General features: G+C 40.6%; 1 protein-coding gene across 6 annotated transcripts in view; it reads left to right on the forward strand.

Annotated features, from left to right (window-relative positions):
* CDKL5 (cyclin dependent kinase like 5) overlaps nt 1–9,605 on the forward strand; it is a 185,842-nt gene extending 176,237 nt beyond the window's left edge. For 3 of the 6 annotated variants that reach the window (XM_070502015.1, XM_044763101.2, XM_070502016.1), the window contains 4 exons: nt 993–1,092; nt 4,715–4,837; nt 5,986–6,105; nt 8,504–9,605. In XM_070502015.1, the coding sequence (XP_070358116.1) occupies nt 993–1,092; nt 4,715–4,837; nt 5,986–6,105; nt 8,504–8,890 (730 nt within the window). In that variant the 3' untranslated portion in view covers nt 8,891–9,605. Of the gene's footprint in view, nt 1–992; nt 1,093–3,543; nt 3,762–4,714; nt 4,838–5,985; nt 6,106–8,503 lie in introns of those variants that run through there. The other 3 variants (XM_044763103.2, XM_070502017.1, XM_070502018.1) reach the window with 3 other exon arrangements.
* The last annotated feature ends 4,112 nt before the right edge of the window (nt 9,606–13,717 follow it).

Raw genomic sequence — 13,717 nt, forward strand, 5'->3', positions numbered from 1 at the left:
TCAGGTAACTTCATCACTATTAGGTGTTCTAAAACCGTAAATATGAATGAACTCTGTCACTTTAATGTTTCTACTCTTAATTTTAGGGAATAGTTAATCCAATCATTTGAGAACATTGTTTTCCACAGTCACTTAGAATTCAAATTTAAAATAGAGCCCACAGAATGTGCCTTTTTCAAGAATAACACCAGTTGAGTTGCTTTTTAAAGACGGTGAATTAAAGTGATATAGAGCCTCTGTTAACATACAAGTAGCCAACTTGTTGGGACCAAGGTGTCTTGTTTACTGTCTTTTAATATTTCCTATTTGTATTAAAATACCTGGTGGTGTCAGTGGTATGAAGCTTAATGTCAGTATTTTCAGTTAGAAACTTTTTTCCCGAAGAATGCTTTGTATTAAAGCATTCATTCTGTCTACATTTCTTTCTTCCCTTATCTATTTTTTTATTTAGTTTTAGTAAATAGAGATGAGATTTTTATAAAGGAATTTTCCCATTTCAGGCTATTTTTACTTTTGTTTGTAATGTGTCTGTAGCAGCATTGATTTTTTTATGTTCAATACCGTGGCAAGCCACTAATAATGAACTTGTTGAGCTGGTTTAAAAAGGTAAATAGAAAAATGAAGATATTGAAAATGTTGCTGCTGTTTCCCTTGGAGGGTTACAGAAAAGGCATCCTTTAAACCGTATGCTTTCTAGACTCTCTAATTCTGAGGTTTTCAGCAGCGTGAAAATGGTCCTGCAGCACAGTTACAGATCGTTTGTAGCAATGCTCACATTGCTAGTTCGAGTGAGCTTGTGCCAGAGGCTGATCATTAACTGTGCTTGATTACATTCGGTTCCTCCTGTGCTTTTTAGAGGCTCTGCCTGTGTGCTTAATTCTCCATGGCTATTTGAACCTGGTGTCCTGCATTTTTAGTCTTCATTGTATTTGTCATATAATGGCAGGAAAATGCTTGAAATATCAATATGATAAAAATGTCTTCCCATTTAGGAAAAGTCCTGAAAACATTAGTCATTCTGAACAACTCAAGGAAAAGGAAAAACAAGGTTTTTTCAGGTCAATGAAAAAGAAAAAGAAGAAATCACAAACAGTAAGTAGATGGCCAATTTCTATATACAATGGCATACGAGCCTGCATTAGTCTGTGGGTACTTTACACTTTGTACGTGAAAATCAAAGTGAATTATTTTCTTATTGAGACTTGACATGTGTACACTATATATGTTTCTGTCTTAAATTCTATATAACTATCCTCCTCTCACAGAGCCTTTTCTAGATTCAACAGAATCTCCAGGAATAGAATAAATTTAATTTGGATGAGAGAAAACACTTTAAGCCTCTCTCAATAAACGTCTTAACCATGTGAATTTATATTCATGCAAAAACTATGAAGCGGCAGGGTTTATTTCTCTCTGGGGGCTAAAGATATGCGAAAACTTAGGAAATGGTTTTGGTTTATGTTTAAATCTTGAAATTCATAACTAACCATCATTTATTATTCTCCCCTGGCTGGTTATCCAATTCCCATGTTGACAGCTGCATTTCTGTGCTGCCTAGTCATAGAGAGGAGATCGTGTTTGGCACTTCAGGGCTTGCTTTAGTAGGAAGACATGTTTATCTTGTCATTGAAGTGTGAAATGGAATGAGTCTTATCTTTTGGGAGCCCTCTGCCTGAGTCGGGGCTGGCTCCATGGAACCATGCACATCGCATCACTGAACCACCAAACAAGGATTCTGCTGGTTAGTGACATGAAAAAACATGGGGAAGCCAGGCCTCCAGGCCAGCAGGAGCTTCTTCACCCATGTGAGGCCTGCTTCCCCCTTTGCTTTTGGCACCTTCAAGACTGGACAAAGTTGAGTCAACCATGTAAATGATTTTGTTTCTAGTTTTATGTCATACACGATTGACTCTCATTTGTTTAAAAAGGAAAAAGGCATAATCCAAATGGCCTGCTCAGATGGACTTCATTGATTTCATCTGTAAGATGAGTAGGTTAGACTCAGTGTTTCTGAGGTCCATTCCATTATGAAAATTCTAGAATTTTAACTCAATAGTAAGTAAAGATGTGATAGATGATAGTAGCAAGAATATAATACCTAAAGTAAGGATTTTTGTCTCACAGATGTTCTAGAAGTATTAATAAAGACATTCCTAGATTACCTTTCTAGATTATTCTTTCACTTTTTGTTAAATTTATGTTTCATTATAAAATAAATATGAGCTCATTATAGAAAAATTGAGGAAAAAAACGATCATTTCTAATCTTACCACCCTATCACAGCTAGTAGTAGGATTTTAGTATATTTACTCCTAGCTTTTTAGTCTGTGTATATATTTGGAAAGAAGGTGGTTTTTTAGTTTGTTTTAAATAATAGTGATCATTCTAGTACAATTTTTTATTCTGGCTTTTAATAGTATTTCTATCTGTCTATCACTCATATACACAATATGTATGTTACTACACAAATTTTATCATCTTCATTTTATTGGCTGCATAATATTCCTGAAGTGTTCATTTAAAAAACAAACTGCCTGTATTTCTCACTGAAACTCACTTAAAGCAGAATATCAAATCAAAATGCCACTCAATCAAATATTACTGCATTTGTTATTTAGACTGGATAAACAAAATAGACCTGATTTAAAGTAGAGAAGCTTAAAATATTTAAAGTGCTAATAAAATAAACATTTTATCATTGTCTATAGAACATACTTCTCCGTCATCAACATTAAACTGAGACTACCTCCACCTAACCACTATTATTTTTACTTCGAGGTTTTTTTTTCTGTTCTGAACCTCAGATCCGTAGCCACTGTGGGCTGATTAGGTGGAAGAATGTAGCAGGAACCAAGGAAGTGCAGGGGGTTTGTGTGTGGTTTTAGCTTTTGCTGTCTGTCTGCCTTAGACCAACGTTAGACCTGAAGCCCCTGGCTCACTGTGGCCTTAGCCGAGTACATACATGTTGTCTGACTCCATTATTCGGGATCCGGTCCAAACTTTAGATGTTTAAATAGTATAGATTGGAGTAAATGAGAAAATTCGTACTTTCTAACATCCTCTCCATTTGAACTTACTCGTTTTTTAGGTTTTCAAACATTTCATTTTTGATATGTAAAGTCACTGCAAAATCTCTCTGCACAGGCCACAATGACTTAAGCCTTCCAAACCAAAAGTTTATACCTCTGCATTTTTTAATTAAAAGAAAAAAAATTTTTTTAAAGGACCTTGGTATCCAGAGTAAGGTTTCCAGAGAGCACTCAGTGTATCCTGCCAGACCTCAGGCTCCTAAGCCTGCACTGTGTTAACTCTGCCTCCTTCGAATGAACGTTGAAACAGAAGTAAAGTTAGCTTTCTTTCACTCTCTAGAATTCAGCAAAAGAAAACTAGATAAACAAAATTTGAAAGACTTAAAGCATTGTGGCTTTTGCGTAAGATTCAACAAAATGGAAATCTGATGCCCAGTGTACATAGAGAAGCAGGACACTTTAAAGCCTCCGTGGGCCCTAAATCTAGTTTAACTCCTTTGTTTTGCTGCTGTAGGAACTGCCCAGGCAAGTTGTGAGCTACCTGAAGGGGCACAATCAGTTGAGAGAACTAGAGGTGGGTTCCCCTGAGTAGCAGGCCCCCAGGCTCAGTCCATGCCACAGGCCCACGTCTGTGGAGAGCCTCCGGCCACTTGTTCCTGGGAGCTCTCTTGTGACCTCCTTACTGACTCAAGTTAAACTCTGCCCTGGGATCTCTGTCATGGGAACAGGAAACTTTCTGGGCTAGTTTACTCAAATGTCTTCACATACGTACCCATAAAAGATGCTCTGAATCTTTCGTATACATTCTAGTTCTGACAATTGAAATGTCCAAAAGAGGGAAAAGTGGTGCCAAAAAATAATTCTGTCTTGTAAGAGTGCCTGCTTTGACTCGAGCGAATCTGGAAGCCGCCGGGGGAAATGTGGCCTCAGTGCCATATCCAGAGAGTTACATAAGCCCTCAGAGCATATGGTGACTTGGCCAACTGGGTAATTGTATCCCAGTTAGTATCTTAACTGGTAATCATGCTTCAAGTGAAAGATTGAACTTTCTGTTTCTTCACATTGAAAACCCGTATTCTGAATTGCGACAGACATTTTCCACGGGGTGAATATTTCTAACAGCATAGAACCAGGCTTCTTCCTCAACGGTAGAATCCTGCAACAGTGATAATCCTCTTCCAACTGATGATTTCTGCTTCAAGAGTTGACCATGTTCAAATGGGTTTGCAGTATCTTGTTTTTTCCCTAATCGGCAGACTCCATGGTGGATTATTTGGTTGCTGAAGTCCTCTCTAGCAGTTAGGAAAAGGTTGAAGTTCAGCGATAGCTCTTGAAACACAATTCTGTATAATAATCATATTTCTGACAATAAATCCTTAAATGTTTTGTAAGCTTAATGTGAATAGATGTGTGCAGGTCTCTAGGCATTCCTATTACAGGTGTAGATCATGATCACATGTTCTTTAAATACATAGAATTTTGTGCATGTCTTGAATTTACGTTGTTGGCATCTTCGTGTCCAGAAATGACACAGAACCCCTCTAAAGACACACACAGCACAGAGAGATTCTTTCAGCGACTGTTAATATTTAACATTTTGAGGGCTTCCAAGGGCTAGGAGTTTCAATAAGAACACCTTTTTTTCTTTTTTTTTGCAATTAGTTTATTTGTATCTTATGTTGCAGACAGATTCCACCAACGGGGAGAATCCAAGCATCAAGAAATCCCTCTTTCCTCTTTTTAATTCAAAGAATCATTTAAAGCATAGTTCTTCTTTGAAAAAGCTTCCTGTAGTCACTCCACCCATGGTACCCATTTCTACGTATGGTAGCCCTGAAAACTGCTCCAGTAAACTTGTTTTACTGATGACAACAGCATGTCTTTTATTTTCATGGGGTCATATTCTCTTTGTGCTAGTTAAGTACCTGAGCCAGTTCCATAAAGTCACTGAGATATCAATTCTTTGTCATTCTGGATTTTCTGAATCAGTTAAGGAGGTTGTCACATAAAAGGCTATTACTGAACAAACAAACTAGCGAAAGGCTAGTTTGGGTTGTCTCGTTAGCCAATTGTCGGCAGACAGCATTCATAAAATCCCTTATTTCCTGTAAAGAATTCGATTAACACTTATAATTAGCAAGTGTCTTATCGTTTGGCTCACAAAGTTTGTTAACACTTGGTTGGCAGTTTGTTTCTCTGAAACCAAGTGGAATTGACCAAATTAAGTGAGCTAGCAGGCTCCGTGAAAAACAGCTTCTGTTGGTGATTTGCTCTTTGCCTGGCTCTAGCTTTTGCTGGTCACTTAGTTTAAAGCCAGAGCTTTTGCTTGGCATTTGGCATTACTCTTCTGTGTTCACCAAAATCAGTGAATGGACCAATTGCATTCGTTTGGAATTTGTGCCACAAATTTCCAGCATTCTCATAGTGCAGATTGCTAGACCCAGATTTAATGGGCAGTGTCTTGGGAATCTGATTCAAACCATACTTTCCCACTTTGCTTATCCCTGAAAGCCTGCTAGACTTCTTTGGCACCACCAAATACAGCGTTTGGATCATTTCCCCAGTGGGAACAAATTTTTGTTTTATTGAACTGGTTCATAACCTAACTGCAATATGGAATGAGGATACGACAGCAATTCCTGGTACAGCCCAATTTAACTGCTCTCTCTTACAGCGACTAAAACTAACAGCATGGGAATGCTTTAAGGGTTGAGGTTTTAACAAAGCTGCATGACATCTGCCAATTTTTCCTAATGCAGGGAAAATTATTAAGAGGGCAGCAGAACTTAACTAGCATCACTTGCATTGTGAACATTGGGAGAGTTTTAGTTTTTTTATTGGGTTTTTTTTTTTTTTAGTTTTGATTTGATTTGCTTTTGTTCTCTTGGGTGTGGTTGCATATCTTAACTAGGCTTATTGGTGTGCTTATTGAATCCTTGCCCACATTCTGCTCTAGGTGCCCAATTCTGATGGCCCCGATCTTCTGACATTACAGAAAGCCATTCACTCTGCTAGCACTCCGAGCAGCAGACCAAAGGAGTGGCGTCCTGAGAAGATCTCTGATCTACAGACCCAAGTGAGTGGCGCCTGCATCGCTCCTAGACTCTCAGACTCTGCAGTGACCCTCTTTCCTGAGGGGAGGGCAAGGTTGAGAAATTTAGCCTCTCAATGTTCCACAAGGCTGAAAGCCTCCCTGTAATATACGCTCACTAATAGCCAGAAGCATCTTAGGAGTCCAGATGCAGCTTGTTTCAGTGACCATATCCAACGAGGAATCCTAGCCCTCTCCTAGCTGGGGGGTTGGAGGGGATTAACGGGACGATTAAGACATGGTCCCAGCCCATGAATACCCTGCAGCCTAAGAGAGAGAAAATCCATAAATAACCATAATTCATGGCCATAAAATGTAGGGGAGAGTGAGAGGAGGTAGTGGGCAGATTAAGGCTTCATTAGAGGTGGTGGCATACAAATTGGGCCTTGAAAGACAGATATGATAACTCTTCTTGAAAGAATATTTAAACTTCTGAAATCCGTACTGTTTTTGATGGAAAACTGGCAAACAGTTGCATTAGGAACTGCATATTAGACAGTATTGTAGAATCACGTTTATCTGCCATAATGGGAGAATGAGCGGAAGCTGAATCAGTAGATTTTTCAGGTGACTGAGGTTTATCTCCTTTGAACAACTATTTTGATTAGAAATGTTTTAACATTGTATCTTTTCAGTATCCCATAATGAGCACAGTAACATAATCTAAGTTCTTTTTTGATCCCATTCAATATTTTGTAAATTCATTTTTCTCCTGTACTGTAACTTCTGACAACCCTTATGGGCTTTTGAGGCTGTACAGTACTCGTGCCTATGAATGAACACAGATTTCTGTGATTTGGAGGAGGAGGGTCTGTTTTTATAGGTTTGTTGTTTACTTTCTTTCACTGTAAGCTGTTACTCAGAGTCGCTGATAGGAGTTTCCCAAATGTTGATTATATTTGCCCAATCATTTATATTTTCTGCTTCTAACATAATATAGGCTGGGGGGTGGAGAGGGTATAGAGAGCCAGACATCCAAGTTACTGGATACGTATCGGAACTAAGAGCACAAGGCTCTGAGCGAGGGCCCGATGTTCTATTCCCAATTTAAAAAAATAATATGGGGCTTTAGAACCTTCTTTGTGTTGCCATTTCTTTTGCCAAGAAGCTCTTTTCAGGTAATTTTGTCTCTCCAGCTGAACCCAGGTTATTGTAATTGCTCAATAGTTACATGGAGTCAGAGCTATAAAAATCACAAGGGATCTCACTGTGTTATCGTACCAATTTCATTTTTAAAAAAAGCAAAGAACACACTTTTGAGCACTTACGATGCACATTGTACGATGCCGCCTCCGATGGGGACCACAAACAAAGCTTTCTTGGACAGACTTTGGAATGGCCATGGAGGATGCTTCCCCAGGAGCGATTTCTACTTGAATCAATTCTCAAGCAGTTTCCCTGGGATTTCAGTGCCCTGTTCCTTCAAATCTTGTAGTGTTCCTTGAGATTGTCAACATTTTATTAAAATTTTGCTGAGCCCTTAAATGCGTGGCTCTTGAAGATTGACAGCCAGAGGTGCCCGGGTCCCTATGAGGGCCTTGAATTTCAGAGTGCTTTCGCATGCCTCTCCTGTGGGGAGCCCACAGGGCCTTGAAACACAGTCTCCCTCCACAGTACAGCACTCTGTGGGGCCCAGGCATCAGCCACACAGCAGACAGGCGGGTCAGCGAGGAGCCCATGGTAGGAATTGAAGGCCGTCGTGTTTTAGCATCTGTAGGGCTTTTGCCTGTTTCTCTGTGCTGTGCATTTTTTATGGCCCAAAGCTTACCCTCCCCCCGCCTCAAAAAATCAAATCAAAAGCCAAAAACAAGTAAAAGTGCAGAAAGGGAACATTTAGATTTTGCAATGTCAAGGGAAAAGGGAACTTGGGGAGATGAGAACAGAAGGGGATATACAATTTTTAGCTGAGTATGTTGCTACCTAATTGAAACATTACGTTTTTTCAGTTTCTCTTGCAGCTAGGTATGGTCGTATGGCTGAGTTCTGGCTGGTGAGATACAAGTGACAGCTTTATGTGGAGCTGTTAGAATGTCTTCTCAAAGTGAGAGGCATATCCCTTCTATTGCTTCTTCCTGCTGGTTGGAGCATGAGATGCTCCGGAAGGATGGGATGCGGCTAGGTGGAAGGTGCCTACACCTTTGGTCAGCCACACATCAGCTCTAGATTTCTTATCTAGATTTCTAGGCTTTTTCATTAAAAAAAAAAAAACTTTAATCTTATCGGAAAAGAACGGGAAAGAACAGATAAGGCTGAACTAGCTCGTCCTCCCCGATGGCCGCCCTCCCTGGCTGGTGCAGTTGTCTCAGATCTCCCCTCCGTTTCATCCCCATTTCCAAGTCTACTCTAAATTAAATCGTCCATGTGCTCTCATCTTTTCTTTCAGAGCCAGCCATTAAAATCACTGCGCAAGCTGTTACATCTCTCTTCAACCTCAAATCACCCAGCTTCCTCAGACCCCCGCTTCCAGCCCTTAGCAGCTCAACAAACCAAAAATTCCTTCTCAGAAATTCGGATTCACCCCTTGAGCCAGGCCTCTGGCGGGAGCAGTAACATCCGGCAGGAGCCCACACCAAAGGGCAGGCCAGCCCTCCAGCTGCCAGGTCAGATGGACCCTGGTTGGCATGTGTCCTCTGTGACCCGGAGTGCCACAGAGGGGCCTTCCTACTCTGAACAGCTGAGTGCCAAGAGTGGGCCAAACGGGCACCCTTATAACAGAACAAATCGGTCCCGAATGCCAAATCTGAATGATTTAAAAGAGACAGCCTTGTAATGTGTGCTGGGAGGGGGAGGGATTGGGGAGGGGCACAAGCCAGTTGCGGGGTGGGGGTGGGGGTGGGGTTGGGGAATGGGCTGGGCCCGGGTGGTAAGCCAATATTTTCAGCTTTATGAAGGTGTGTGCAATATTGTATGTGTGGAGCTCTGGCTCCTCACGGCCACGAATGCTAGTCAGGGATCTTAGAGCCACAGGAGTTCCTTAGGGAGCGCCAGTCCCCACGGGTCTTGTGTGAGAATGGATAGAGTGCCAATGAAGAGGAAGACATTCTTGCCAGTTTCTCCCCCTTACGTTCCAGCTTTAGTGCAATTCCTCTCGGACTCGGGAAAGCCAGGGTGTGTTCTGGCACTGCAAGGGATAGAAGAATTTGTGTTGACCGATGCCCTCACCACAGGTTTTTTTCTGCCTAGACTAAATGTGGGGTTTATTGTAATCCAAGAGTATCCCTTTGAAGGGTTAGCAGATGAACTAACTGTATGTCTTAAATTGTTTTCTAAACCTCCATATTTGATAGGATTTGTAACATTTATTTATAATTAATTAATATTGTACTGTTATAATCATACCTTTTATGTTAAATGTAAAGTTATTTTGAGCTGTTTGGAACATTGTGAAGCAGTGGGACAGCTACGGTAGTTTCTATAAAAACTAAACAGTAACATTTATATATTGCATCAGGAGTATTTTATTCTATATATAAATATATATATGGTAAATATCTGTCTGTTTTATAAATATCATTTAAAAAAAGTACCGTTATGACACTATCTGCCATATTTTTATACATTTGTGATATGAAGTGAGTATTATACTTCTAATCAAGGGAGTTGAATTGTGGCTATATGTGACTGTAGGAACCTTGCTCAACCTTCATGCCCCAGCAGTAGCCTCTAGCCATGATCCTTGGTAGAGATGAGATGCAGCGTCTCTTTCCAAACCCACAGGGGAAGAGAGTCGGCTAGGCCAGTGAGAACTCCAGCAGGCCTCGTCTCCGTCCTTACAGTTGACTCTTATTCGTGTCCAGGGACGTTCCTTGTACCTGAGGGGAGAACAGATCCAGGGTTACTCGTGGGTCTTCATAGAGAGAATGTGCTCTTCTACTTAACATTAGTGTAGAGCATAGACCAAAGATTTGCCGGTGAACATTCCTAGTTGTAAGGTTCTAAGAGGCACCTGTCTGCAGATCTTGCAAACCAGCTTTATGCCCCTGAATCCTGGGCACTGTACCGGAGACTCTTGGCTGGTGTGGTGTAAGATACACGTGTGGCATTTCTATTTCTAAATGCTTTTCTTGTTATTGCTCTTTCCAATATATTTAAAAGGCTCCTGAAGCAATTCCAGATGTAGAGAAAATTGCTACAGTCATTTTTTCTTCCTGGGACTGTCCACTTATAACAAGGTTATCATGCACATCAATACACACACACACACATAGACAGAACAGGACTCACCTTTCCCTCATTTGATCTCCTTCAATTCCCAGATTACTCCCAAATGTCATTAATGCCTTTGGCCAACAAGGGTTATAGTCCCATGTCTCTGGGCCATCCTTGACAGAAATCACCTCAACACCATCATCCATCAAGAGTATTAGATCTTTAGAAGTAGTCTCTTAGCAATAATATTTTTAAAGATCCCCTCCCACCCCTTAAAGAGGTAACTTCTCAGTATTTACGACTTGTCCCAGTATTCTGAGAGCTTCAGCCCCTGAACCATATCAGCTATAATTGAAATGTGCTGAGTTACTGTTCCCTGTCTCCAGGATTTTGAGAATCATAGCGCTGATGATTATGAAGATTATAAAGAAAAAGGTCTTAGTTTCCTTGAAGCTTAAATTGTGTACATAGTGCATTTTTATATAACTGCTATAACGATGTGTATTGATTATATATAGAGGTCGTTTTAAGGTGCTTTTTATTTAATTTTAATAAGTGTAATAGGCACTAAAATGAAACTCAACTGGGTACTATCGTTGAAACGATTTGATTCTAACCAGTAGTTTGCATGCTGTTCAGTTCTTTTTATATCCTGTTTCTTTCACCAGTTCAGTACTGTTCAAGTAGCTCTGACTTGTGGCTTTTCCCAGGCAGCTGCTCAGTTATATAAGTGACATGGACCCTTAGCAGTTTTTGCCTGGATACTAATGACTCTAAAAGGGTGTGTAATTCTTTTTCATACTAGATCTGTACCTTGTATTCTCCCTTGCAAACCAGAAACTACATTTTTTCCTCTGGAAAGACTTCTCACTGTGCTGTGCGCTTAGGAACTGCGCAGTCACATTGCCATACTGTGGCATTTGAGGCTCGTTGTCACCTAGGGGCTGGTTTCCCATGTTTTCATCCTTGCTAACACTGGGATCTCAGATGTTATGCAGAACATTTATATTCATGATGGTTCTTCAAAGAAGGGCTAGAATAATTGCCTTCTACCTAGAGCAAAGTAAACCTAACCGATGAAGAGTCGATACGTACTTTTCGTACATTCCCAGATTTGAGCCAGAAAATATCTACAATGTTTTCAACTAGTGTTTTTGAAGTAGCTCTTTTATCCTCTTCTCAGCTTTTGTCCATTCTGACTTTTCATTGACCTCAATAAGCTATAAGTGAACTACAATCCGCATTTCTAGCATGGATAATTCTCTTCCTTCTCACAGAGGGAAATGGTAAAGTTTTCTCTCAAATCTAATGGGCTCTCTCTTAGTTTTTAACGTTGTTTTCCTCTGGTTGATGAATTGTTGACCTCATAAAGATTGCCATCTGTGACAAGAAGGACTTGACCTAAAGTCACGAAGGTCTGCATTTTCTTTAGGAGGGGAAATTTATGACATCCATATGCTATTATCTACCCTAACTTCCTAAAGGATAAAAAGGTTGAAGGAAGGCTTATGAATTACTTTGTTCTGTGGAAGTATCACTGATCTCCTTTTAAAAAGAAACTCTGCTTTGCTGTTTTTCTGCTTTTGCTTTACCACCATCCTCATTTTTCTTCTTAGAAGTTCTAAATGAACTTTTACTAAACCTTGTTTGGTCTCGATCTGAGGTTTAGCCTCTCTCCAGAATCCAAGAGCAAAAGTTCTCCATGCTAAGGGGCTCAAGTGAGCTGTGTCTATAGCAGTGGTTCTCAACCAGGGCCGATTTTGTCTCCCAGGAACATTTGGCAACGGCAAGAGACATATTTGGTTGTCACAACTGGGGCTGGTGGTGTACTACTGGCATCTAGTGGGTAGAGGCCAGGGATGCCACTAAACATCCTACATGCACAGGACCGCCCCACAAATGAAGAATGATCCAGCCCCGAATGTCAGTAGTGCTGAGGTTGAGAAACCCTGCTGTAGCGTCTTCCGAGCCCAGCAGTCAGCAGAGCTCGGCTCTGTCCTTGTTCTCCCCAGGCTACGAAGCTGCAGGTATGAATTCTTCAGCATCGCGTTCTCTTAAAGAGTCATCTGCCACTATTCTTGAATCCCTGGAATCCTGTTGTTCGTTTCCATTGTCTTGGGCCTGCTAAAAGATGCATCCTTTAAGAGGAGACCAGAGTTTCTTTATAGATGTTTGAGAACTTAAATTCTAGGTCAGCATCCTTAGAAAAATCTTTCATAGAGCCATGAGGCTTATATTTAGAAGCAAGCAGCAGCCTAGCAGATTGGCATGATTTTTACCAACTGCTCAAAGGTATCCATGGGTTTTAGCTATGTCTCCCAAAAGAAAATGTCTTTGTTTTTTATTGAAGTCATTTAATAGCTCTTTACAAATATTGGCATACGACAGGCTGATTAGAAGCAAAAAACTCTTTATTGGTGGTTGTGATGTGGCTGTTATAGGAGTATTTGTGCTGTACGCTTGGTTAATCTGTTTTAAACCATGCTTTAAGATTCCCATATGCGGTTGTACTTTAATTCTCAGCTCAGAGCTACGCTGGTTAGTTTCTAGTCACGTCATGTATTATAAAGTATGCTGTGGTTATAGAGTTAGCCAGTTAAGCATGTTCCTAACCTGAAAATTAGTGAATTTTGCTAGGAAATGCTATCCCAGTTCCCCTTCCCAGCACCTCTTAGTTAACGTTAGTATCCTCACTTCTTAAACTAGTTTTTAGAGTAAATAAGGAAAAAAGCCATTTATTTTCTTCTAGTTGTGTATTGAGAATGACTCATAAGTGTACAGCTTTTTTTAAAGGCCAGAGGATTACTTTCCAAGTGTGGAGAAGGCTCTATTTCTGTTCACCTAGGTCCTGGCGGTGACCCAACTTTCAGCAAGGGCACTTGCTCGCCGCGACTCGCTCCTAGAGCTCAGCTGGGACTCAGCAATCTGCGTGCTCTCTCCTGGGCAGAGCGTTGTTTGCTGGAGAGCACTGCTTTTCTACCTAGAAGTTTGTTACCTCCTGCATTGTGGTGGGATATTGAGCTCCATGTGAGCACTAAGATCCACAGACTCATGCTTTTGTGAACTGGGAATGTGGTATGATACACTGAATCAAGTCAGAAAATATTGAAATATTTCCTCGCCTCCTTCAGTTCATCACTAACAAAGTGTGTAGGCAGAGAAAACTTATTTACAGTTAAAGAGAAAATGGTCTCTTTAAAAGGAGCTGCAGAAAAGACAGTACAAATGTTCTAAGTGTCCTGTCACCAATCCCCAGGGCCAGAATCTCACAAGAAGGTTGTCTCAGAGACTTAAAGGGCCAACTTACAAAACAAAACCTTGTAAGTGGTTCTGATTTCTTCCTTTTGCATTTTGACCAGCTGAGATATAGAGTATCTTGTGCTCTGATTCCGCTGGGTAAAAAATTCTGTCTTAGAAACCATGAGTAAATGCAAGATAATGAAGCTGT

The sequence above is a fragment of the Equus asinus genome, chromosome X (assembly GCF_041296235.1).
Source record: "Equus asinus isolate D_3611 breed Donkey chromosome X, EquAss-T2T_v2, whole genome shotgun sequence".
In the NCBI taxonomy this organism is placed as follows: domain Eukaryota; kingdom Metazoa; phylum Chordata; class Mammalia; order Perissodactyla; family Equidae; genus Equus; species Equus asinus.